The sequence below is a fragment of the Danio rerio genome, chromosome 3 (assembly GCF_052040795.2).
Source record: "Danio rerio strain M-AB ecotype USA chromosome 3, GRCz13ab, whole genome shotgun sequence".
Taxonomy (NCBI): Eukaryota; Metazoa; Chordata; class Actinopteri; order Cypriniformes; family Danionidae; genus Danio; species Danio rerio.
The window spans coordinates 55,098,385-55,125,148 of NC_141023.1; the positions used below are offsets into that span (position 1 = coordinate 55,098,385).

The following is a 26,764-nucleotide window of genomic DNA, read 5'->3' on the forward strand; positions in this document are numbered from 1 at the left end:
TCAGTTCAAGCTTTCACTTATTCATCCATATTAATGGTAAAGTTAAAATGCAATGGACTGGTTCATGATATGTTCAGTGGTATAATGAAAGAAGCAACAGATCTTTTTTTTTTTCTCTCCACATTGTGTCATTGGTTGTCTGAATAGAAGCAGAATGATGAATGAAAGAAAGAAAGGAGCAAAGTTTAAGATGAATAGAGATGTCAGGAGAAGACCAGATAGGAAGATCTGTATATGGATAGCAAAATGAGGAAATAGATAGATTGTGTAAATTTTAATTTCACACTAAACTGGATATTTTCATGTATGTGCTATGCAAGAAACTAGCACCATTAATATACAGATGTAGTTTTTTGTTTTTAGGATTTATTTATTTTTTTATTTTTTTATTTTTTTTGTGGTGATTATTTACAATTATGTAATTTTTCACTGGGGAGTAGTTCAGATGATATTATTAATTTATTTTTACATTTATTTTTATTTTTAAATTTCAGTTAATGTTCATTTATAGTAATAACATTTACACTAAACAGGTGGTTTAAGTGACTGAATGTGGCATGGTTGTTGGTGCCAGATGGGCTGGTCGGAGTATTTCAGAAACTGCTGATCTACTGGGATTTTCACGCACAACCATCCCTAGGGTTTACAGAGAATGGTCAGAAAAAGAGAAAAGTAGCTAAATCAAGATGAGATGGCTAGTATATAGTGGCTAAATAAAAAGCTAGTATTTTTAATGATACTTACTGTAAGTTAGGACATAGCTCGACAAAACTATTAGACACTTATAATGAACACATTTTGATTGTACACTTATTCATTATTTTATTTTTTATTTTTAATGCCTATATAATCAGTTGAGGTCAGAATTATTAGCCCCCCTTTGAATTTTCTTTCTTTTTAAATTTTTCCCAAATGTCTGATAATATTTTCTTCTGGAGAAAGTCTTATTTGTTTTATTTTGGCTTGAAAAAAAAACAGCATTATTTTTTTATGAATCATTTTAAGGTCAAAATTATTAGCCCCTTTATGCTATTTTTTTTTTTGAATTTCTACAGAATAAACTGTTGTTATACAATAACTTGCCTAATTACCCTAACTTGCCTTGTTAACCTTGTTAAGACTTTAAATGTCAGTTTAAGTTGTATAAAAATGTCTTAAAAATATCTTGAAACATATTTACTGTCAGCATGGCAAAAATAAAATAAATAAGTTGTTAGAAATATTAAAACTTTTGTTAAGAAATGTTTTGAAAATAGTTTCTCCACTAAACAGAAATTGGGGGAAAAAATAAACAGGGTGGCTAATAATTCAGGGAGACTAATAATTCTGACTTGAACTGTATCTGCTAACAGCTACTGTACTTGTGACAACTTTTGAATCACATTAAACAAGTTAATCATAACAAGTCTTTAAAGCAATCTTCTCTTGTTTGTTCTTCAACAGCAAAAAAAAAAAAGAAAAAAAGAAAAATGGCAGCCTGTTGTCAATGTAGAACTAGCTCCAACCTGTGGTAACAACATCAAACTACATGTTTTTGATCCAGTCAGAAGCCCAAGTGTTGTGTCCATGTTGTAACCCAAAGACTGCGTAAATACTAACTTCAACAACTTTTCCTCTCAATAGTTCAAGCCCACAGCATTCAGAGCAGATTGAAAGTCCATCAAATCTTTCCATAAAACTCATTCTTGCTGGTTTTACAAGCCATTAATTTTACATCCTGATTTTCATCTGCTGTTCGCCGTGTGGCCGTAGGAGATTTTCTGCTTCATTAGATTCTCCACGCTGACTTATTCTTCTGCGTTCACTCCCTCTTTTTTTTTATTTATTTTTTTTTAGTAGTTCCTATCATTGATTTTTGATGGCGTCTGAAGTGCTTTCCTCATTACAGTGCTTTTCTCATCGCTTGTTCTATTCGAGCCAATATAACCGAAAAGCATGATGATACTGGTGGTGCGACGGGGAGTCCCCCTCGTCCTGTTGTGGGTAAATTAGAATAGGGCACTAAAACACCTGGATGTGTTGAGATAATGAGTTCGGTAATGGTTTTGACATTTCCGGGAGCCCAGATTCCCCAGCGGGAACGTGAGGGAGAGAGATGCTGAGGTGATTATGGGCCAATCGGCGGAGGGCTGCTACAGAAAAGAGCCTTTTAGTATTCATAAGAAAAAAAAATAGACATCTAAAGCGCATTCATATATTCATGGCACTCCTACTCGTGTTTTAATCTGGAGTACAGACACCGACAAAACAGCTCTAAAAGCACCCATTCTGTAGGGCCGTAATGCATGAGTATGGTAATCATTTAGTAGCATGGTATTGATGCATTGCTTTTTTGTGAGAAGCATAAAAGAGGATCCGCACGCTAATGCAACTCATTATTGGCAAAAGTTGTTCATTCTCGTCAAGTTTCTAGGAAAATAAAAGTTGAAAGGAAGAGCTGTTTTAAAGGAGTGGTTCTTTTCACAAAAAAATCCATGTTATTTTTCATAATTATGGATTAATTATGTTTGTGTTTCTTAACTGCTTTTAATCCATTGAATCCTGTCTGTGTTTGCATTTAATGAAAATAAATGAGTTACTGTTTCATACTAATTCATTAACATTACAATTAAAGGTGCAATATGGTAGTAAAACTAGGTATTGGAGATATATATATATATATATATATATATATATATATATATATATATATATATATATATATATATATATATATATATATATATATATATATATATATATATATATATTAGGGATGTAACAATATTGTAAATATCGTCATACCGCAATAGCAATTTCTTTCAATATTACCGTGGGTGTGACTCAATAAACTCATACAGTAGGTCTTTTGGTGAAAAGTTTGCTCAGGTGAATGTAGCAAATGGGAGGTAGCGGAAACTACAATTTTCATTAGCCCAGGCATGGCCATCATCCTTTGCGGTCTGTTGTCGCTACAGATCCAGTAATGCAGAAATGGAGGGTGCTGCTAGTAGCAGCAAACAAAAAGAGCTAAAACCTAAGACCTAAAGCGGGTTTTAAATCAGATGTGTGGAAGCATTTCAGTTTCTCTCTGAAAAGAAACAAGAAAGAAGAAAAGGTGACAGAAAAAAGGGTATGCAGGCACTGCCAGACTGTGCTGAAATACAAGTCGGGGAATACGACTAACATGATGGGGATTCTTTTAGTCAAGGGGACAGCAGAACACAGCACACTGCTCAGATTGATGGAGACATTGACTTGTACCACCAAAAGACCTCTATCTCACTCATGGCTTGTCCTTTCGAGTGTTTTTTTTTTCTTTTGTTTTACATGGTTTAATATTTTTTTGTTATTAAAATGTAATAATTTAAGTTCCTGTTTGAAAGTTTACAGATAGATAATTTGTATGTTATTGATCTGTTCAGTGTTAAGGTAACCTGAACATTCTAGCGCTTTTTTTGAGTCTCTTTAATAGTTTTGTTTTTCCTTTAAATGATTCAATAAATACTGTACCATGCCATTCAAACCGGGGTATTACCATATCGTGAAATTTTGATACCGTTACATCCCTTTTATATATATATATATATATATATATATATATATATATATATATATATATATATATATATATATATATATTATGTGTTAACTTAACGCACACGTTGCCAGATTGATGACACCAACTAGGGCTGCATGATATGGAAAAATCTGATATTATTTGATTTGTCTGCAATATACAGTTAGGTTCATAAATATTTGGACATTATCTCAATTCTAAAAAAAAAAAATTGGTCCTATACACCAACACAATGGATTTGGAAGGACACAAACAATATGTGCTTTAACTACAGACAGTGAGCTTTAATTTGAGGGTATTTACATCCAAATCAGGTGAACGCTGTAGGAATTACAACAGTTTGCAAATGTGCCTCCCACTTGTTAAGGGTCCAAACGTAATTGAACAGAATAATAATCATAAATCAAACTTTCATTTTTTAATACTTGGTTGCAAATTCTTAGCAACCAATTACAGCCTTGAAGCCTGAAACACATAGACCTCGCCAGATGATGGGTTTCATCCCTTGTGGTGCTCTGCCAGACCTGTATGCATTTTCCCTTCAGTTTTGTCTTCAGCAAGTGAAATGCATGCTCAATCAGATTCAGTTCACGTGATTGACTTGGTCATTGCATAACATTCTACTTATTTCCCTTTAACAACTCTTTGGTTTCTTTCGCAGTTTGCTTTAGGGTCAGAATTAAGGGGTTTTCTTTAAAACAAAACAAAATTGTCTGCCAATGGCATGAGTAAAATAATCTTATTTTCACTGTGGACTAGGACAATAAATATGTTCACTTATCTTGTTCAAATATCTTGTCAAATTTGTTGTCAAATATCTGCATATATATTATAATGTTTTATGCTTTAGATGAGTGAAAAGCACCTTACAACGCCTTTAACAGTTTTAAGTCATGGGTTATTTCATTATTTATTTAGAGAAAAGAATATGTTCTTGCTAATATTCCTCTTGAATGCATTAAACTATACAAAAAGCAACACACACTTCGACAACAATTAATTTGCAAAAAATAATAATAATAATAATAAAAATTATTAGAGCAATGCACAATAAAAAGACACGGATAATGGAATTTCATAAAACAGAGTTATTTTTTCAAAAACTCTGTTCCTTTCATCTGTCTGTTCAAATTTAGGTGAAGGAAACAAAGGATGCTTTTGAAGGAGCTTGCCAATTGAAGCAGTCTATTTAATTTAGCATATGAATTGGGATGCAGCTATAGTAACACTACATTCAAATCACATGCGTCCCTATATAGAATGTACATTTAGGAAGTAGTATGTCTGAGTATGTCTGATAATATGCTTCACATATTATAGTTTAAAAAAAAAAAAAAAAAAAAACAATAGTTAAGAAGTACTTGATAAACAAGCCCCACATAGAATCTGTGCATGCATAAATCTGCATATTTTTGAGCCTATCGAGTCATTAATCATTTACTTATGCATATATTTATTCAGTTAAGTGGCTGTATTACTTTATATGAGAGAACAGTTGTAGCTTTGTTTTCCCAAGCAAATTATTAAAATTTAATTTGATTGAATTGTATATTATTTCATATGTTATTTTTGTGTTTGCATGTCTGTTTTTTAGCTCCTACACTGTAAAAATTAATTGTAAAAAGCATATCGTATTTGGGGATTTATGTTTGTTTGTTTTTTTGTTTGTTTGTTTTTGTTTTACTTATTTATACTCTTAATATTTCCTGCAAAAACTTTTTATGTTAAAAAGATTGAAAAGTGACTTTTGGTGACATTTTTTTAATAGTTTGAAGTTTTATATTGTCTGTGCTTTTACAGACTTGATTCTCTTATTAAAAGAAATATCTTGTCTCAATCAACAAAAATTCCATTAAAAGTCACTTTGACTTAAACTGCAGTGTTAAATTTTCAACATCAAGTCGACAGAGCAGAGATCGAGGTCCCATAATGCCATTTACATCCTTAAATTAACGGAAAATACCATGTGAACCACAAAATATAGAACATGTAATTAACAAATTTCACAATCAATTATGCTTCAAATCCTTCCCCATGATAACCACATATTTTATTTTAAAATCTGCACAAAAATAGCAAAAATAAAATGCTCATTATATCGGCTCATAACCTACTGCTACTACTAATTCTGTAGTACTCATTAGAGATACAGTACAATAAAGGTTTTATCCCTATCCCGAGGCAGAGGAGGCATCATATGATGGAAAGCAGCGACACGTGTTGTAGAATCTCAGAATGTCATTCACACTACCCAGATTCATACTATACAGAATATACTTATTTTAACAGTCAGGAAGTGAGTTCAACTTGAAATTTCTCAAGTTATATGCAAATTTGGATATGTTTTCAGTGTTCGCAAACTCATGCATAAAACCACACATTCACATTTTACTCTTCATTCATTCATTCATTCATTCATTCATTCATTCATTCATTCATTCATTCATTCATTCATTCATTCATTCATTCATTAATTCATTCTGCTTAGTCTCTATTTCAGAGATTACCAGAGCAAAATGAACCATGAAGATATGTTTTACACAGCGATTGCCCTTCCAGCTGCAACTCAGCACTGGGAAACACCCATACACACACATTCACACACACACACACACACACTAATACACTGTGGACAATTTAATTTATTTATATATCCATATGAGGTACCATTATCCGTATTGGTACCTTAAATGTACTTTTTAGGTACATTTGTGCACTAATATGCACCTTTGAGGTACCACTGTGGACCATGTGGGTACAAATAAAAATTATTTTGAAAAGGTACTGCAACAGTTCTTATTTCTGAGAGTGTACATGAACACGGGAAGAACATGCAAGCTCCACACTGAAATACCAACTGGTTCAGCCACACCAGCAACCTTTTTACTGTGAGGTGACAGTGCTAACCTCTGAGTATACCTCTGAATATATTTGTTTATGTTGTGTAAACGGGAGACGCTCAGAGGCATTGCAAATGTTGCCACAGAGTGAATAGGCTTTGCTCAAAAGGGACTTTGTTGAAATATTGCATACACAGATATAAGCTGACGCAATCATCAAACATGGACCGCATATAAATCAAAACTGCCTAACGTTACTGAATGAAATGTTGAGCTCAAAAAAGGAATATAACTGTGCAAGTTAGGATGATGGACTTCATATTCTCTGTCTATGCTTTGATCAGTTGTACACAAGTGTAACTTTTTTGTTAGTGGGGGTTTTCATTTTAAACCAGATACAAACTTTCTTTTGATATTTTGCATGTTCAAATATTCATACAACATAAGATTCAAGGGATCATGAAAATATAGTAACAGTCATCCAACATGTTAGTGCAGTTTTTAATTCATTTTATTAGTTCATTATTGAAACTAATCACTTTTCATTTTATCTTTGCCAGTATGTTGAGGCCATCAGCAGTAAACAGAGTGAGCTGGATACCTTCATTGCAGAGGGCTACAAAACAGCGCTTTCAGAGGAACGTAGGAGATACTGTTTCCTGGTGGACCGCCAATGCGCTGTAGCCAAGAACAGCAGCGCCTACCATGGCAAGGTGAGACCCAGATGCTTTTTTTTCCCTTCACCGTAAAAGATAGACAGCATCGCCAGCCATGTACTTTCACAGTCTCTCCTGTTATGTGGCCTGAAGACAGCAGCAGTTGCCATGGCAATCCCCAAAGATCACCCCTCACAACCGTCTCCATTGGGCACAGTTTGTTTGTGCTTATTGCGAAGATGAGATTTATTCTCTCCTGCAATTGTCTGTGTTCCAAAAGTGCTGTGAAGTAATGCACACCATTTCTGACATATCAATTATCCGTAATGATGGAGTCACATCCGTACAGTAAAACCAAGTTATTGTAACTCCAGATTGTGGGAGGAGCAGTTATTAACATCTGCAGGTGGTCCCATCCCATATGCAGTATACTTAAATGCACCTTTTTACATCTGAAAACTTGTGTGCGTGTGCAGATTTATTTGGTTTGCTATATGAGGACCAAAAATTGTGTAATGATATGGAAATAACTGCATTAAGGTGGTTTATGAGGACACATACTGTGTCAAATTCAAATTTTGCCACAGGTTTTCTGTGAGGGTTTATTTTAAAGGTAGGGCTAGAATTAAGCAATATAACAAACAGTTTTTACAGAACAAAATACATTGCACTTATTCAGAGTCCTCATAAATCATATATACAGATGTTTTTGTGGCGGAGAGATGTTTGCACAAGGCTATTTTGTTTAATATATCATTGTATAACTTGCTAAAGTGTAAACCCTGATCATGGACTAGGCGTGCGTTGTGCTGTCGTCTTCTGGGAGCGTAGTTGAAGCTATAGGGAGGGGTGGAGAGAAGCCTTGCATTTTCAAGAACATCCTGTCCAGTAGCTAATCAGCACGGAGGCGTGTGTGGGAAGAGTTCAGAAAGGGCGCGCTGAAGAGGGAGAGCGAGCGAGTGTGGTAGAATCAGAAGCCGTGAGTGTGTTGTGTGCGTGAGTCACCAGGAGTGGGCGGTAGAACGGAGACGAAAGCCCCTCACCCACACTGCAGAGCGCTGTAGTGTAAGTGGTCCGAGATCTGAGAGACCTGTTAGCACTTGCTCTGCACATCATCAACAGTGAACTTCTATCACCATTTGCATTTCAGGGCGACTTGAAATCAGGTTGAGGATGGCTTAAAGTCATAGTCTGAGGCACCTTTTACACTTGTGCAATTTTTAATTTTAAAATCTAGTTTAGTTACAGTTGTCTGGTGTCAGTTCATCTAAAAAAATTTAGCATTTCAAAACCAAGACCTCATTTTAGTTTGGAAACCCCCGTGTTCTATTTTAGTATATATTTCTGTATGGACTGAAATGCAAAATTATATATATTTTTCCCCCTTAATAGTCTTCTTGATTATCTGTTGCACAGCATCACTGCCAATTAAAAAACAAACAAAAAGCGCTCTGAGGTAAGCTCAAATGTATGGTCGGTGCTCTTTGGGTTAGGGATTCATCAAAACACCAACAAAGATCAGTCCAAGGCACTCGAAAATAGTGAAAAATTGAAAAGCCTTTATTCACATGGCTAAATCTCTAAAAACCTACGCGTTTCGGCAGGAGTCATCAGGGTAACAGTGATCAGGTGCGTCTAGAGTCTCTTTTGAGTACCACGGTCACATGACTCATTTAAACATCTCAAATGACACTCAAATAATTTAACAAGCAAAGTCTGCTATCATCTTAAATTCGGCATAGATACACAAACACCCACTTGCATATATGGGAAAAAGAGAGAGAGAGAGAAAAAAAGAAAGATATATATATATATATATATATATATATATATATATATATATATATATATATACACATACTTACAAATACATACATTAATGTATAATGATAATCTGTAAAGCATCTATAGAAAAACTCATCCATTCATTCATTTTCCTATCGGCTTATTCCCCCCACCAATCCACTTTTTTTATCACTGCCAATTACTTTGGCTAATGCTTGGCACAGCTGAGAGTCTTCCTTTCACAACTCAGCATTGAGAGTGCAACCACCAGTGCTGGGAAATACCCAAACAACCCACACACACTGGAGAATTTCTTAAACACAAATGAAAAATGCTAGCCTGGACAAGAAGTGTTTCCATTGTAAAACGCGGATAAAACAAAAATGCATGAGAATGCATTACATGTGCCTCCCTACCTCGCAGGGCGATCGTTATAGCTTCCTATAAGCCTTTGGTCTGATTTTGGTTCCCTTAAAGCTATTTCTACCCCCTCTATTTGTATTTCCTAATCATGAAATTAATAGTAGAGTCAAAATTTAGATGGATAGAACTTTTAAAAGCAGCAGAATTGCGTCAGTGTTTTACAAGAAAACACGGTACATAAAATCAATAATAAAAGCATGCATCATATGAAAAAAGAAAGAAAAAAAAGAGAAATAGATGTACAAAACTAAAGCTGATCTTATTCAAAAGCCAGCAAGAGCAAAAAGTTTCGAGAGCAGTTTTAAAACTGCTCAGTAAATCCCATATAGTCACAGGCAAACTATTCCAACATTTGGGAGGTGCAGCTGAAAAGTCTTGACCAACCTTATTTAAGAGGCCACGAAACATCAAAATACATTTTTTGAGCTGTTGACAGTCGTATATGTGTCCCACACTGCTAAAAACACTATTAGGACACATATATTTCACTAAAAAGTGAAAATAATTTATTTTTGTGTTATTTCGAGCAAATTTGTACATCCAGTTTTAAAAGAATTTTTGAAGCTGCGTCACGGTCATGAGAGCTTAGCATGTATTCCAGCATGTAGACATGACGTCTGTACCTGGGAGTTCCTTATTACGTCTCTAAGTGTGTTTCATTCATTCATGAGTAAGACTTGGTTCAAACCAATCAGCGTGCTCTTATGTATGCGGTGCATACATAATAGAGCACGCTGTATTATGCAGCGTGGTAACTGATTTTACCAGTTACAGTATTTAGACTGCAGAGAGACACCACATTGTGTAGCCAAGTGGGAGAACATCAATTGTTTGGAGATACGGGTCGTCAGTGTTGCGTTTATAATTTGCTGCAGTGAATTTTTTATTTTTTTTCATTTTCCATCTATGAGAGCGTAGCTGGACACATGTAGAGTACAATGCATGTGACGCGCCATAGAAATACTTGTCTAAGGAACATTGTTTACCCGAGAGCTTTTCTCGTCTGGAACGTGTAAATGTGTAGGCACCACATTCGACACATTTGACCTTTGGAGCATGTAAAAAATCAGGCCACTAATGGTTTTTGGTACAAGTCCAGATAAAGCCCTTAAATTAAATTTTTAATTTTACAGCAAGCGAATGTAAAGATGCAAGAGAAGCCCAACTACAGCATTATAAATAAATGGTTGTTTGAGGCAGGCCACAGTAAAGGGTATTACAGTAATTTAGGCATGATGTTATAAAAGCATGGGTTTCAGTCTCCAAACCTCTGTGGGGCTGAAACTGTTTCAATTTAGCAATGGATCTCAGGTGGAAGAAACTCTTTACCACTCTGCTAATTTGTTTCTCGTAACTGAGAATGAATGAAATGCCATCCCGAGATGTATTATATGTGTTTGAACCCTGGCACAGAGATGCCTGAAATTAATGATTGATATGGGCCTAGAGTTGCATAAAATCATAAGTTTCACTTTTGTTCTCACTTAGTTGCAAGAATGGTAGTACGTGAAGTAGGGGTGTCGATATTATATTTTAGTTAGGGAGGTAGAGGTTGGGTAATAATATAAGCAATTATGTAGGGCCATGGTTACCCCAGCAGGCACAGGATGTCAAAATGACGTCAGATTGACGTTGTACCCCAACGTTGTGGAATGTTGCATTTTTGTTTGAAAATGAAAATCGGATTGACGTCAGACCCCAACATCAGGCTGATATCAATGTCCAACATAAGACATTGCATTTTGGTCACTTTACAATGCAACCTAAAAACAGCAAAATATCAACATCTGATAATGCTACAGCTTGACGTTGTGTAGGCATTACCAATATGACTTCTATCAGACGTTGGATTTTGGTTGCCATGCCTGACAAATAAATATCAGTATTGGACGTATATTACGTTGGTTTAAGATGTTGACTCGACGTTGGATTTTGGTTACTTAAAATCAACCAAACATCTGTAACAGAAATTAGCTCATTTTATGGATATTAATAATCAACAATAACGGTTTATTCTTAATTATTAATATTCCGGTTTAAGCTTCAGTCAATTTGATCAAACAAACATATGATTGTATATAATCCTGCCCGCTCGACCGAGCAGACTCTCAGATTATGAATATTAATTATCAACAATAACGAATTATTATTAATCATTATATTCTGGATCAATTTATTGCTAATTTGACCAAACAAGCGCTCTCACGAGCGGCCACGGCAATGATCTTTTCATTTAGAAAAGGGAATTTAATTGCTACTTCTTGTGAAGTAGATTAATCATTCATAAGTTTTAATCAACTTATAATAGCTAAGGAGGGGAATCTGTATTTCAGTGACATTTTCTCGTGAGGCAAACAATACAATTCATTTGATTATAATGGGATTTATTGACTAGTCAGACAGATAACGAACAAACGTACAAACATAACATTAAACATAGAACAAAGGTAAAACACGTGGAGATATCGGGTCTATAGAACGTGTAACAACAAAGAGAAATAGTAAAGCGAGGAAATATAGATTTCAGATAAAAGAGTGACAAAACTTTCTGTTCCACACGCACCATTAAGGATCACCAAGATTATAAAAAAACACCTTTTTGATAAAAGGGGCACAGCTTAATCGCATAACTAAAAATACCTGGACTTTCATGTCTTTAGGTCTCTCTCTTTATGCTGGTCTCTTCCTGATGAAACTCCTTTGACGTCCTTCTTGATGGGTTGAGTTTGTAATACAGTTTGGACGAACACGATCGCAAACTTTAAACTGAGTTTACTTTGCCGGACAATAAGAAAGCGTGGCGGGAAAAGTCCATGCGGCTCAGAAAGCCGCGTGGCCCTCCAAGGGGCCACGTTTTGATGGATTCTTTGTTCGGACTACTCTCTGCCCAGATGTTTGGGGAGAAGTCTGGTTATACCTGCGGGTCACGTGACAACCCGTTCAGCATTCTGACCAATGATTTCAGGACAAAGTTTGAGCGCGAAACCTTCCTTTGTCTCGAGGCTGCTCGTATGCAAATTTGAGTGTCCGCCCAAAGCATGCGGACAGGCATTTAATACAGGGATTTAAAGAATAAAGCAATGCGAGTTATGATCTTGCTCTATCCATCATGTGTTGTAAAATGTCAGCAGAAACCCATCGGTACCAAACATGGGGGGTTTAAAAGTAGATCAACATAATTTTTCCCATCCTCACATATTTACATATATTTATGCTTTAAAAAGGCCTAAAGGGACCACACATACAGGTTATATGAGGGGTTATACAGGTAAGAAAAGTCAGAAATGAGATACAAAATTTGCAAACATAACATTTTAGTTCTGTGCTGGTCCCTGATTTCTCAGTCAATTTCTCTTTGGACTAGTGTTCTTGTGGGTGTGGGGAGGTACTGTATGTGTGTGCGTGTAAGAAAGGAACGTCTTTGAAGTTCCAGGCTCATCTCTCCAGTCTTCTTGGAGCCAGGAGTCGTAAAACCCACGCGAAATACTCCGTGATAAAATCAATAAGTAATTTTATCTTTGGACTGTACGCTACACATCAATGTAATTTATCATCAGTGTTGGGAGTAATGCGTTACAAAAGTAATGTATTACAGTAATTTATTACATTTTCCTGTAATGCAGTAGTGTAAGGCATTACTAATACATTTTCAGTAATATTTTACTCGGTACATGTTCAGTAACGCGTGCGTTACAACACACTTTTCGCCCGCAAGACAATTAACAAATAAAAAATACTGCAGTTATATTTCCTGTTCGTGGCTAGCGAATATATGCGTGTGCTGTCATTAATCTCACTCTGGCTATGGGACCTTTTTACTTTGAACGCGGAATGATTTCAGCTTCTGAGCTCAAGGTCCGGGGCTATTGGCTCAGCCCGGTTCGCAGTACGCGCAGCGGAAAATAGATGAAAATGGCATAAGACAGTGCATTCGCGAGACGGACGCAAGTGCATATGGCGTTATTTCACTGACAAATGTTGTAAGCTCATTCATGTAATATGAGCGAGTGAACGTGCCGGTTTCCTCTGTGGACAAAACTCCTCGCGTTAACTTAACACTGGCTGGGCTGCTCACGTGCTAACGACCTGCTCTCGCTCCGTCAGATGATGCAGACTCACAATCTGTGCCTTGTGTTTCCTCTTCCTTTTGTTCTGTTGCTCTCCGGAGATCCTCCTATTTAATTGTAATCCCAATAATGTTTATATGGTTTATATATTGCTACACTATTTACTTACAGGTTAAGATAAATTCTATAATAAATACTAGTGTTTTTGAGTGTAAGGTATACTGCCTATGTTTTAGGCTAGCATTTACAATGAATGCTTAAGCATACTGTTGTATTAAGAATAGTGAACTCATAAAAATTAAATATAAAATGTAGTTTTACTACAGTAAAGTGTGGTGAATTGTAGTACAATCTACCCCATATTGTAAAAAAAACTACAGCACTGGATCATTTGTTTATATTACACTTGTTGTGTTACCATAGCAACTATAGTATTACCCATAGACTGTAAAATATATGGACGTAGTATCCGTGACGTCACCCATAGGTTTCTGAAGAGCGCAAAAGAAGCCACAAGTAGGCGCGGCCAACCGTCGCCATTTTGGTCACGCGTCATCACACCCACGGCGGGATACCAAACATGGGCAAAGAGGCGGAGAGTGAGCGGAGCTACTGACACCTGCTAGCATTTAACTTGGACCTGGTTCAGACACACTTTACTTTGGGAGAAATGCTTAATACTTTATCACCAGTGACTCGTTTGTATTCTGACCACTTGTGCTTGGTTGTACACTATATCAATAAAGTGTTTAGACTTTTAAAAACACTGCTGTAATACATTGAGCCACTAAACATTGTTCTTATGACGTTTTTCAACAGGAGGAAAACACGAATTACTTCCAAACTCTTCAGATATAGTCTGTGTTAGTTACTGTAAGACTATTGATAAAATCCAGCATAACACTGTATGACAACGCTTCAGATGACTGTTCTAGAGCCTACAGCTAATCAATCTGACAGATTCTGGAGTGCATTACAGCTCTAAATATAAATATAAACGATAAATGATCTTAAATAAAACGGATACATGTATAGAGATGGTATATAAGTATATAACTTTACTCACATGGGAAACGGAGGCCACGTGAATAGTTTGTGAGCACAATTAAGTGCCCTCAGCATGCCATGCCATCTAATAATTGTGGGAAACAAGTCCAAAAGGCAGTTGACTGTGTAAAGCCACATAAAACAACACAGAAATACGATAAATATGCCGAGTTCAGTGGCTAATCTGCAGGATTCAGCTGAGGTGACGTGACGGCGACCAGCGAGACCTAGCTGTCAATCAAGTGACCACGCCCTTAATTATGCAAACTTAATATAACTTAATATAAAGGAAACGGATGAGTTATAAAAAAATTCACCCCCCTCACAGTTGTCATGAAGGGTAATATTACCTGTATTAACCAAATTTTTTTTTTGTACCAGGCTGTAAACACCTTTTTTTCTGCTGTAAAGTTGGCCATTCTAACAGTGGGCTCAATTGAAATTTGCTCTGTTTTGGAGCCAGGAGCGGCTAGGACTAGCGGAATTTCGAATGAATTGCAGTTTTAGTTACTTCCGTATTGGCTTCCTGAGGGAGAGCGGGAGGTTGCCGCTTGGTATTACCACAACAGTGTAATTAAAGTATTTAATGACAATATGTGTGTTCAGGGGCCTTGTGGAACAGCTTCTTCTCAAAATGAAGATGATGGCAGGGAAAATGTCCTCCACAATCTCATCACAAATGTGGAAGACAACAGACACTAGTTCACTTTATTTTAGTTGCCATAAAAACTGTGAGAAGAGTGAATAGTACAGTTGGCTATAATACCTTATCAAGTGTTTCTATTAGTTACATTTCTGCTTGCGTTAGTTTTTTATTTTTGTCTAAATATTTTTTATTTGAAATATCTCATCATATAACATTAAGCCAACAATGTTATGGTTTATTAGATTAAAAATTATAAGTCTATTTTAGTATTTTGGTTATTGTTAATAAATAGTGTACTTATATAATTCATATCAAAAAGCTTGAAAGGAAGAGGGAACACAAGACACAAATTGTGAGTTTGCATACAATCTCACTGAGAAAGCAGTGTACTGAGAGTAAGAAAACTTGTGCGTGAGCAGTGCATATTTGAGAGATTGTGAGAATTTGTGCGCGAGCAGAGTATGTGAGAGCTCGCAAGCAGTTTTGTCCACAAACAGGAAATCGATGCACAAACATTATACTGAGAAAGCTGTTCATCATGCTCACTTTGTGCAGGATGGTTTTGTGTTGTAAACCACTTGAATGTAAAGTAAATACAATAATGACAACAATAAGAAAAGAAACAAAATCTGCATTTTACCATGGCATTGGAGTTTACATATAGGCCTGTTGTGTTTAATATGAATATAGCCAATCCATTCACAGATATTGCCAGATAATCACTTTACCACTACCATACTTTTAACAGATCATTTGTAATTCTGGCTTTCATCCTTTCTTGCATTGTCTTGAGCCATCACATTGCCAATTATATAATATATAGTTAGTAGCCTGGAGAGGTCACAGTCATTCTGCTACATCAAATCACTTTCTACTGGATGTAAAATGCTCATTATAGAACAATATAGAATTTTATGTTAAGTTCTAATTCTGTAGTTATTTTGGTGAAAGTAACTAAAAAGTAATATAAAAGTAATGTAACATATTACAATTCTGAGACAGTAATATATAAGGTAAGGGATTACATTTAAATAACAGTAATAAGTTATCTGTAATGTATTACAGTTTGGAAGTAACTTGCACAACACAGTTTACCATAGTTATTGGACATCAAAATACCATTGTGCTTAGATGCTGGTGACCTAAATCTAACCTAATGGTAACGTCTTATGGTTGTGTATGTCTGCTGGTAAGCTGTACTCAAGTATTGTGAATAACTAAAGGAAAAGTTATCAGCACTTATACCTTCATCCAGTTATACCAACGACTGAAATAAATATAGTTAGAAAAGCAAATATCTTGGAATGTTGCCTTTGTGTGACTACATTGTATTGCAGATTGGAGCAGTTAAATGTTATTGTTAAAGTAATTCACAAAATAATTAATAATGCAACAAGTTTTTAACATTATATTGCTATGGTTGCACTTGAATTAGTTACAAAATAGATTTAGGAAATTATAAAACATGAAACAGTAAAAAATATAATTGTACCCAGCATAAATGTAAAAGGTTATGTGAGAGAGAGCGAGAGAGAAATAAAGCCCAGACAATAGTTAGAATGTTTATTTTATCCCTCGCTTGACCATGTGACTACAACCCGAATCTGAGACATTCAATCTGGTCAATCAACAGGTGTGAGCTACTCCAAGGTGTGATCACACTTCAGAGCCTTAAAATAAACTTATCAGCCTACAGGACTGATCTTTATCAGCACTTTATTGTGCCTTTTGGAATTTGTATTGGCTCTATTAAGCCCTATTTACACTAATGTGATTTAGTTTGAAAACACATAAGTTTTGCAACGGTTGCGTCATCCGTCCAACGGAGACATCTGAAAACAGAGGTGGTGCTGCAGACATTCACCTATCTGATTGGGGCTAATTCCTCAGTATTAAGTAGCCTACACACACAATTCAGTCCTGCATCCTCTCCATGTAAATATGATATGTAAAACAAACTCCCGAGTGTACTTTATAAAGTCAATCACATCACCCTTGCTATGCTGTTTCACTGTCTTAACAACAAAATGAAAACATATTTTGATATAAGCAACTTAGCAGACATCAGAAATGTTGAGGCGTCGTGGCAGCATAATATGAGCGTCATCTTCATGCATATTTATAACAAAACAGAGACTATAACATTACTGTCTCATTTTCATTGAAAATTCGAAACATAGCCTCTTTCACCGAATATCAGTTTTAATAATCAGAAATGGCCATTTAAAAAGTATAACGTACAATAAGTTTATACAATAGAGAATCGCTGCAGAATCGGTGTCTGCAGTTACATTAATAAACCTAACTTATACATGCGCTCAGCCAAAACACGTTACCTGAGAACAAGTAGGCCTAATAGATTCAAAAGACTAAAGTCGGGGAATATGTTGGTACAGTAGATATAGACAACAAGATGAATTCTATATCACGTTTAACAAACATAGTGAGATTAGATCCAGAGGGAGATCCTTGATAAACAGTCTGAAGTGCACAGCTCTCATATGGGTATGTGCTCAAAGAACGCTGCAGCGCATCCCAGAGTATGTGAATGTGTGTGTCCAGTCACATGATGTGCGTTTTCTCCTTTTTAATGTAGACGGAGAGCTGTTCAGATATGCTTGGTGAAACGTTAGTGTGGACGCTGATTGTTTTCATTCTAAAATGCCGTTTTAAAACTAAAACCCACTAGTGTAAACGGGGATTTAGTAAGAAAGACACCCAGAAACACCCTAAAAACTCTACAGAACATTGTAGCACTAGATAACAAAAAAATCTCAAAACACAGTAGAAACCACTAGAGTCATTCTTAACAACCTACTGATAACACCTTCGCAACAGAAATGAAACATCAAGGGAGCTAATCAGATTTTCTTCTGAAAGAATACATCTAGTCACGATTTTGAAGTAGTAACAATAACTGTAGTATCTGTGGTGTATTGGCCGAAACTGTGGTTACCATGGCAATATTTTTTTGTGAAGCGCAAGTATGTAGTGGTCTTAATGCAGCAGAGGCACCTCTGTTTTTTTCAGTCATTCAAATGCATTTCAGCATTTCAGCATTGTGGACAAGCTTTTCCAATTTCATCCTTAATTGTCTCTTTTTTTTGTAGGGTAAGGACTTGTTAACCCAGAAGATCCCGGTGTGGCAGCAGGCCTGTTCAGACCCCAACAAGCTGCCAGACAGGGCCATGATGCTCACCCAGCAGATGACCTCTGGAACGAGCACCCTCCTCTCCAGCCCTCTGCACTCATCCAAGGGCAACCTGGTCATCTCAGATCCCATTCCTGGAGCACAACCGCTGCCCGTGCCCCCCGAACTAGCTGCCTTCATGGGAGGTGGCCTGGGCCAGGGGGTTAGTAAAGAACATTAGCCACCTGTTTAACAATACAAATGACTAACTGTTGTTCAAAGTGTACAAAATAGCAATTGAAGCTTCTTATGTCCTGATGTGAAAACCGCTCATTTGCATACTGCAGCGTTGGCTGAGTGTAGGATGATTCAACCTCTTTAAAACTCGATCCTTCAGGCAGTGCTTTGGTTGAGTGGCCCCTCGCTAGAACAGAACTCTAGTACAATTTTAATACTCACAACAACTGAGCCTCTGCACCTGTAATTTGCTATCACTTTATCGATGCTGCTGCTGCTGGAGTGATACTCATACATCACAGAGCTTGTTTATGAGTCTGTGGCCTCGTCTGCTAGTTTAAAACCCAGACTTTTGTGTGTCTGGTAGTGATAGACCAATATCAATCTTTTTGATTGCCAGTGTCAATGTCTTAGACAGCTTGGGGGCCGATGGCCAATATATAGCTGATACACTGATGCACCAAAGCAGTACGACCTGTCAGAGATGAAGTGAATACCATTGATCATCTCTCAAAAGACCATGTATTGGAGTAAATTAGGCTGTAAGTAAACAACAAGGAAGGAATAACTTACAATGGGTCATTAAATTAACCCAAGGTGTGTTAATTATTTTAACAAGAGTAAATTGTTCCACTTATACCACACCTCAAACCATCGTTCAGATGTTGTATTTCAAGACATTTATCAGGTGTCTGTCCTCAAACTGGTCTAGTGTGTAGGACTAGTTCTTTCTGTTTTGTTTTGATTTGATATTTGACTTTTGTAGGCTGTTAAATAGCTGAAAGTTTACCATGTAGTGATATAGAACTATGGCGTTAATGTCAATGTCAATGTCAATGTCAATTTTATTTACATAGCACTATTTAACACAACCAGAGGTTGACCAATGTGCTGCACAGTACAGATTAAAACAGAGAAAAAACAAATATGTATATATAAAACAATACAAATAATAGCTAAAACAGACAAGTTAAAACCTACATGAAACTACTTTAGCTGTGTAGTTTGCTGAAAATAATTGTACACCTCAGAATGTTGAACAATCAGTCAGAAACAATCATTTGCTCCATAGTTAATGTGCTCATAGTCAACATGTTAGGGCTGGGACCAAGTCTAAGTTGGCCTGGTTTGGGTTGTCAGTTAGTATCTGCATGACTATTTGTGTTTGATGTGTTTTACACGCTGCTTGTTGTTGCGTTAATATTGTAAACATTTGCTTTATTGTAGTCTGTGTGTATTTTTTCTTCTGGTCTCTCTTTATTTTTGAACATGACTATTGTGGAGTGGAAAGACACATTCTCTCATGCAGGTACAGGAAGTGCTCTCTCGTTTTAGTTGGTTGCCGTCTGTTTGGTGGGTTCATGTGCAGCTTTTTAATCCAGATGAGACCAGGCAATTTTATGTTTTAATTGTTTGGCGTTGGCTTGGTGTTTAAACCCTAAGAGGTCATAAAATTGATCTGTTCATAAAAAGATCATAAAAAGATCATAAAAAGATCTAAACTATGACAATAGCTAAATACTGTAGTTATGGTAAGACAACTATGTATGAGTATCTCTGATACAGCAAAACATTGAGGTTTTTCCCTGGTCAGCAGTGGTGAGAATTCATCAACAATGGTCTAAAGAGAGACAATCCCCTGACAACAGGTTGTTGGCTGCCCAAGGCTCATCTATTTACAAGGGCAATGATGGCTGCCCCATCTGGTCTGAAGATCTAATGTGGCACTAATCACACAAAATGATAATGATGTTATGGACGGAAATGTGTCACAACACAGTGCATTGCACTCAGTCGTGTTATGGGGCTGTGTAGCCTCAGACCAATGAGAGTGCCTATGATCCGTCTTTCAGAGGACATGAAGCATAAAAACTGGACCTTGAAGCTATGGAAGAATGCCTCATCCTCAGGATGCACTAACTTGTTGTTATATTGCTGCCATTTACAAACAAATGTATTTTCTCTTTCAAAATGAAAACATTTCCAGCTAAGCCAAACAGGAACATGTAGAAAATAATATTTTAAAAATGTCAAATATTGTTTACATGCTAGTATCTGTAAATGCTATTTTGGTGATCTGTGTTTTTGCAGAGGCTAATGGGTCCTGATGGCATGTCTCTGGTTAATGGGACAACAGGGGTCCATGGAGATGATTACTGGACAGACGGTGTGTCTCAGGGAAGACCACCTTCCCCACAAAATCCATCTCAAACACAGAGCCAGCCCCAGAGACAGGTCAGCGACGTCTATTCCAACACCCTGCCTGTCCGCAGGCCTCAGCCCGCTAAAAACAAGACCACTGTGGGTAAGAAAACAAACTGTTTTGCTTAGCCATCCAACTTCAAGTACAAATGACTTTTTAAACAGTGATTTTAACAAATTGCACTCATATTACTATTTCAATTTCTAGGAGAGACACGAACTTTGCCCAGGTCAAGTTCTATGGCGGCTGGTCTGGAGAAGAACGGACGCTCTCGTGTACAGGCCATTTTCTCCCATGCCGCAGGCGACAACAGCACCCTCCTCAGCTTCACCGAGGGTGACATCATCACCCTTCTGGTGCCAGAGGCTCGGGACGGCTGGCACTATGGAGAGAATGAGAAAAACAAGATGTAGGCACTCAATGTCTACATTATCAACAGCCCTAAATGAAAACAGTATTACAATTTAGAATTTCAAAACTATTTCTTTAAAAAAGAAAAAAGATTTCTTGCCGGTTTTGTACTTTTCGTCTCGGGTATATGTCCTGAGGAAAAGATGTTGAATATCTTGACTGTCAAGTCACCTTTATTTTTAAATACTTTTTTTTTATAATAGAGATTTTGTCATAGCAGCATTAAAATTATATTGTTATCCTTAACAGTGAGAGCTAGTCAGTAAAGCAATGGTCATAGTATTGAGCCTTGGAGTACTCCATATTGAACTTGAGGTTGAAGGTCTTCATTTACTGCAACAGATTGATAATTGTCAGATACGTATGATTTGAATCATGTCAGTGCTTTCCTAATGATGCTAAAATTATTTTAGAACCTTTTCTTGAACACTGTCTAATATTATCAAACATAGGGCTAAGCTCTAAAGTATATGTCTTAACTAAAGTTTCAAAACAGATCTCAATATCTTGGACTGTGCATGAAGTCTAAGGGTGTACTCACACTACAGTATGTACAGTTGCCTTGAACCAGGTCGAAGCAGGCTTGTCCCCCCCTTCCATCTTCCCTGACTACCCGCACTCATATTGCATTTCAGTAAGAAGCGCTCTCGCTCTTCACATTGGAGGTTTCTTTAGTTATATCATTTTAGTCATTTGAGATGCATTTACACGCAGTCAAATATTTCGCTGAACAGATTAGCCACTTTTGACGTTCATAAACAATCATAAAGTCCTCGTGCTGTAGGAATTAGGAGGTTTGCTAAAGGTGCAGCATTCATGCAATGAGGTGTTTGTGTCTTTAATAATCTACGACAGTTTGTGTTCATTAAACAGTAAGAATTATTAATAATTCCATATGAAACAGTCCCTTAAAGTCACGTTCATCTTCAGTTTTGAGAAGGTTTTATATGGATATATTAATCATTTATTAATCAGCCGGGCCTTTTCCGGCCAACTGAATCATGCCTGAGTCTGATACAGCACTCACACTTCTCAAACGATCCGGGAAATGGGCCTGGGCAATGTTCGGATAGCATATGTGTGAGTATGACCTAAAGTATAAAGCGAAATCGAAGCACTCACTCTGGTTCCCCTGGCTCTGCGATTGGTTGGGGAAATTCCAAATTGAACCAAAACAAAACATTACAATTGGCTTAGGATTGGCAATCAACATCTAGAACATTGCAATTTGCAGAACCTGGGGGAAAAAAGGATAAATTGTCATTTGAAAAAAATTATAATAATCTAAGCTAGTTTTTTTTATTTTATTTATTTATTTTTTGATGGAAACAAGCTGACAGCCAAATAATGTCTTCTGAGTTTTAAAAAGTGCAACTATTGAGCAATAAATGCTCTTCTGTAAGTGCTTTTGCACTGTGTCATGATGGGTTATTAAGAATAACATGTTTAAATGCAGAGTTCCTCGTGAAGAATCACACTGCCCATAATCCCAGAGAAACAGCCTACTTGGATTTGCCAATGTCACTGTTACCATGGAAATGAGAACCTCACCAAAAAAAAAAAAAAAAAACCGAAAGCTTAACAGCGAGTGTATCTCCCACGAGACATGTTTCCCTACCTTCTCTAATTACATATTTGCATATATTAGAATATTTGGCAATAAACAATGAATCACGGTAATATGCAGATAGTGAGTCCCATTAGACAGCGATATTTAACAGAGATCAATTTGATTACTAGAGTTTTGATTACTTTAGCTGAACAAGACTTTCAGTTTAATTTTTTTGCTGTTCAGGAGGATAAATTCATCAATAAACTATTTATACTGAGGATATTACACACATATTAAAAAGGTCCTATATTGTACGTTGAGTCCACTTTCATGAATGTGGAATTTGTAAAGAGAATCTCTCTCTCTTTTTTTTTCCCCAGGCGTGGCTGGTTTCCTTTTTCCTACACCCGAGTGCTGCCTGACAGTGATGGCGAAAAGTTAAGAGTCAAGTAAGTGTATGTTTCTGTCCTTATCTATAAAGTTTTTGGCTTCATGTGTTTTTGACTAACGGATTATGATTGTATGTAATGTAGTACAAAAGCCACATATAAATTAACCAAAGATGTACTGGTCATACTGCTGTTTACTAAAAGCACATTGGTCACACTTTACAATAAGGTTCATTAAGTAATGTTTCTTAATCCATTTACTAACATGAACAAACAATGAACAATACATTTACTACAGTATTTGTTCATGTTAGTTAACGTTAGTTAATGAAAATACAGTTGTTCATTGTGAGTTCGTTAACTAACTAATGTTAACAAGCATGAGTTTGGATGTAAATAATGCATTAGTAAATGTTCAATTATGATTAATAAATGCTATACACGTGTTGTTCATGATTAGTTCATGTTAGTAAATGCATTAACTAATGAACCTTATTGTAAAGTGTTACCAGCACATTTGGAAGTTTTATGGAATGCATTGTGCTAATGCAAATCCATTTTTTGTCATGGGATACATGTAATGAGGTTACACTGAAAGGAAAATTCTATTTTATCTACTGATCAGTGGGCTGCAGATTTGAGCTCTTTCTTTTTTTCTTTTCCCTTTGGTGGTTTGAAGGACAACAGATATTGTGTTTTGCACATTTGTTAAATTTCCTTTATTTAATCAACAATCTCTGATTATTAATGAAATTGTTTCACTGGAATGTGGTTGAAATATTGTTTGGCTCATTTTTCTGCTCAAAGAATTTTACACCCTTGCCAAAATTAACCATGTTTTTTTTTTTTTTTTTGTGCATTGATAACCATTTGTATAACCACAGGTTAAATACAAATGTCATCGTGAAACTATGGTTACTTTAGCAAAACCCTGGTTAGTTTGTTACTGAATTGTTACTACTACTGTAGTTTGTAGTTACTAGTTTGTAGTTACTACCAGATTGTAATGTTTTTGGACTAAAATCATGGTTGATTTTCGTAAGGGCACCTTTCTTCCTGTTTCTTCACTTTTAATCACTAACACCCTTCACTACTGTTCAAAAAGAAAGGAAACATTCAATTACTAAAAACACTAATTAATGATTTCCATGATCACAAAATCATTACCACAACCTAACGTGTTACACACAACTATTCAAAAGTTAATAATAAATTCAACATTTCAAAACATGTTTTAAAGAAGTCAATTATGTTTCACTTAATACATTTGCAGAAACCAGAATACATATCACCATTTGCTCTTCCTTAAGTGCTCTCCAAACCTTGAGTTTCTTTCTTTTTTTCTGTTGAACACAAAAGATATTTTGAAGAATGCTGGTAACCATTGGCATCTACAGTAAGAACAAAGGACTACCAGTTTCTATCATTGTTTAAAATGTTTTACTTTTTGTGAGAATCACAAAGTGAGGAACTACATTTAGAATAAGTGCAGGTTGAATAAATTACTAAATAGACTTAAGCTTTTATAATTGTCATTGTGAGTTTAGTTAAATAAACTTAAGTTAATTATCATAGCCTTATTGCACAGTGATAAATGATTGACCAAATGTGGTTTCTTTATTGAATTAACTTAAATGTTTCTGTACAGATAACTTTAAAACAATAGCAGTTATAATCTTTGCTTTCATTAAATAATTTATAAATCCTCAAAACAAGTTAATTTTTTATTTTTTATTTTTTTTCTCCATAAACCACTTTATTAGGCTTATACTGCATTTACATTACAATGCTTATAAAAGTTAGTTTCTATTTGGAACAGCAAGCTCACGTTGTATTAAAAGACATGAACAACAATATAATGAGTTTAATTTTAACAGTAAACACTCATTTTTGTCTTTAAGTTCACAAGTTTCAGCTCAATTCCTCACAATATTATTATCTCTTTAAAATTGCCTCTTTTAGGATATGATCCAAATTAGGTTCTGTCACTTTAAATTCATATGAGCTTGAGCTCCCCACCCTCTTTTTGAAAGAGGGTATGGCTATAAAAACTTATGCAAATAGGACTAACGTATCATTATCCCTGTGAAAAACTGAAAATGTTTAAAGATGTTGCTTAGAGGAAGAGTCTGGAGTCTGTGGTTTTCGTTTGTGAATCCTAAAAGTCCACATTTAACATCCTCTTAGTTGCTGACGTTATTTTCAGCAGAAATAGAATTAGAAGTCTAATGAATAGGCATGCAATGATAAATGGTTTAACGGTTTAGCGTGGTTTGAAAAAGTCAAGGTTTTAAAACCGCGAAAATGGTCTGTTATACCCTTCCTAAGGCATATTCAAGGATTGTGTTTTGGAAACCAATAAAGATAGCAGAGGTCAATGATTTTATTTTAATTATTTATCCTGACCTGTTTACTGTTTCAAAATATTATACCTTTTTCCTAAAATAAAATATATTGTGTTCAATGGATAAAAAAGAAGTTGTTGTTTTTTAACCAGACATTTAAAAAGAACTCATTTTAGAGAAGTAATCACAATACCGTGATACTGTAAAACTGTATAACCTTTTATCTAAGGTGCATACTGTCAGAATATTATCAGCCCAGCCCTATCGTGGACAGCTGCTTCTCAGCCAAGGCTGTTTATGCTAATGAGGGAATGATCATCAATAATGGGCGGGGCTTCCCCCTCTCTGATAACATGTACAAAAGGAGAATGTCAATCAGAGTGTTTCTGCAGACTCCTTTTTTTTTTTTTTTTTTTTTGGAGTGTGATTACAAAAAATAGAGTTAATGAATGTTTACCATAAGAGGCTGTCTATATTTACACACTTTTGCCACATAACTGTGCTTAAACCTCTGATAAAAGTGATTTTTGCATAATAAGACCCCTTTAGTAAGCAAAATTGCTAATGTTTAAACTATTACTATTACTATTACACAAACATAGTGTAAATTTTCAGTAAAGTGTTTATGATATCAATATTGTGCATGTTTATAATCATCCCAATATATGATAAATATGGTATTAAGTCTGATTGGTTGCAGTAGATTAGATGTGTAAAAGCAATTGAGTAAAATGTTATGGGGATGTGAAGCACATGTTAATGGCAGGGTGTAAAAATGACTGACTGACTGACCTTCGTCCTGTAGTCTTCACCATGGGAAGAGCAGCAGCACAGGAAACCTGCTGGAGCGGGAGGACATGTCCTTGCCCATGCCTGACTATGGTTTGACTGCCCGACTGTTGGCACAGAGCCTTACACAGAGCCGACAGCGTCCCTACAGCATGGCAGGCTTTGCACAGGTACACACACATATACACATACACAAACTAGCATTAGACAGGTATCTCTCATTGATGTCTCCTTTCTTAGGACTTTTATTCTGTAATTCTCTTTTATCTCTGCTCAAAGCGTAATCTATATGTCAGCTCTTCTTTAATCTGTGCTGTAGCAGCTTACTGACTCAATCTGCTGGTGTGGCTCTTTCTAAAAACGCATGATTTTCTTATTTAACGGAGAGTTCGCTTTGAAATGAAAAATTCTGTCATCATTCACTCACATTAATGATGTTTGAAATGATGGTTCTGCTGGGCATAAAAGCTGTTTTGGGAATATCAGAGCTTTACTTTGCAGTGTGGTGAAAGCAGGGGTAAATACTGTAGTGTATCATGAACAAACAAACAATAAAAACAGCATGGAAGTGATTCATATAATTTGCGGAGCTTTTTCACAGCCTGTCAAATCTCGATCATGTCTGTGTATTGTCACATTTGGTTCGACACATTTAAATATATAATTTTTTCAGCATGCATACTCA

At 36.0% G+C, this 26,764-nt stretch overlaps 1 protein-coding gene across 10 annotated transcripts in view; it reads left to right on the plus strand.

Annotated features, from left to right (window-relative positions):
• The window catches only part of baiap2a (BAR/IMD domain containing adaptor protein 2a), a 220,519-nt gene that overhangs the window by 180,593 nt on the left and 13,162 nt on the right, over positions 1 to 26,764 (plus strand). For 4 of the 10 annotated variants that reach the window (NM_001040245.3, XM_087243266.1, XM_087243264.1 and 1 more), the window contains exons 7-12: positions 6,960 to 7,112; positions 18,134 to 18,376; positions 20,482 to 20,695; positions 20,801 to 21,002; positions 22,937 to 23,005; positions 26,096 to 26,249. In NM_001040245.3, the coding sequence (NP_001035335.3) occupies positions 6,960 to 7,112; positions 18,134 to 18,376; positions 20,482 to 20,695; positions 20,801 to 21,002; positions 22,937 to 23,005; positions 26,096 to 26,249 (1,035 nt within the window). Of the gene's footprint in view, positions 1 to 6,959; positions 7,113 to 18,133; positions 19,700 to 19,782; positions 20,696 to 20,800; positions 21,003 to 22,936; positions 23,037 to 23,448; positions 26,250 to 26,764 lie in introns of those variants that run through there. The other 6 variants (XR_015479994.1, XM_087243268.1, XM_087243267.1 and 3 more) reach the window with 3 other exon arrangements.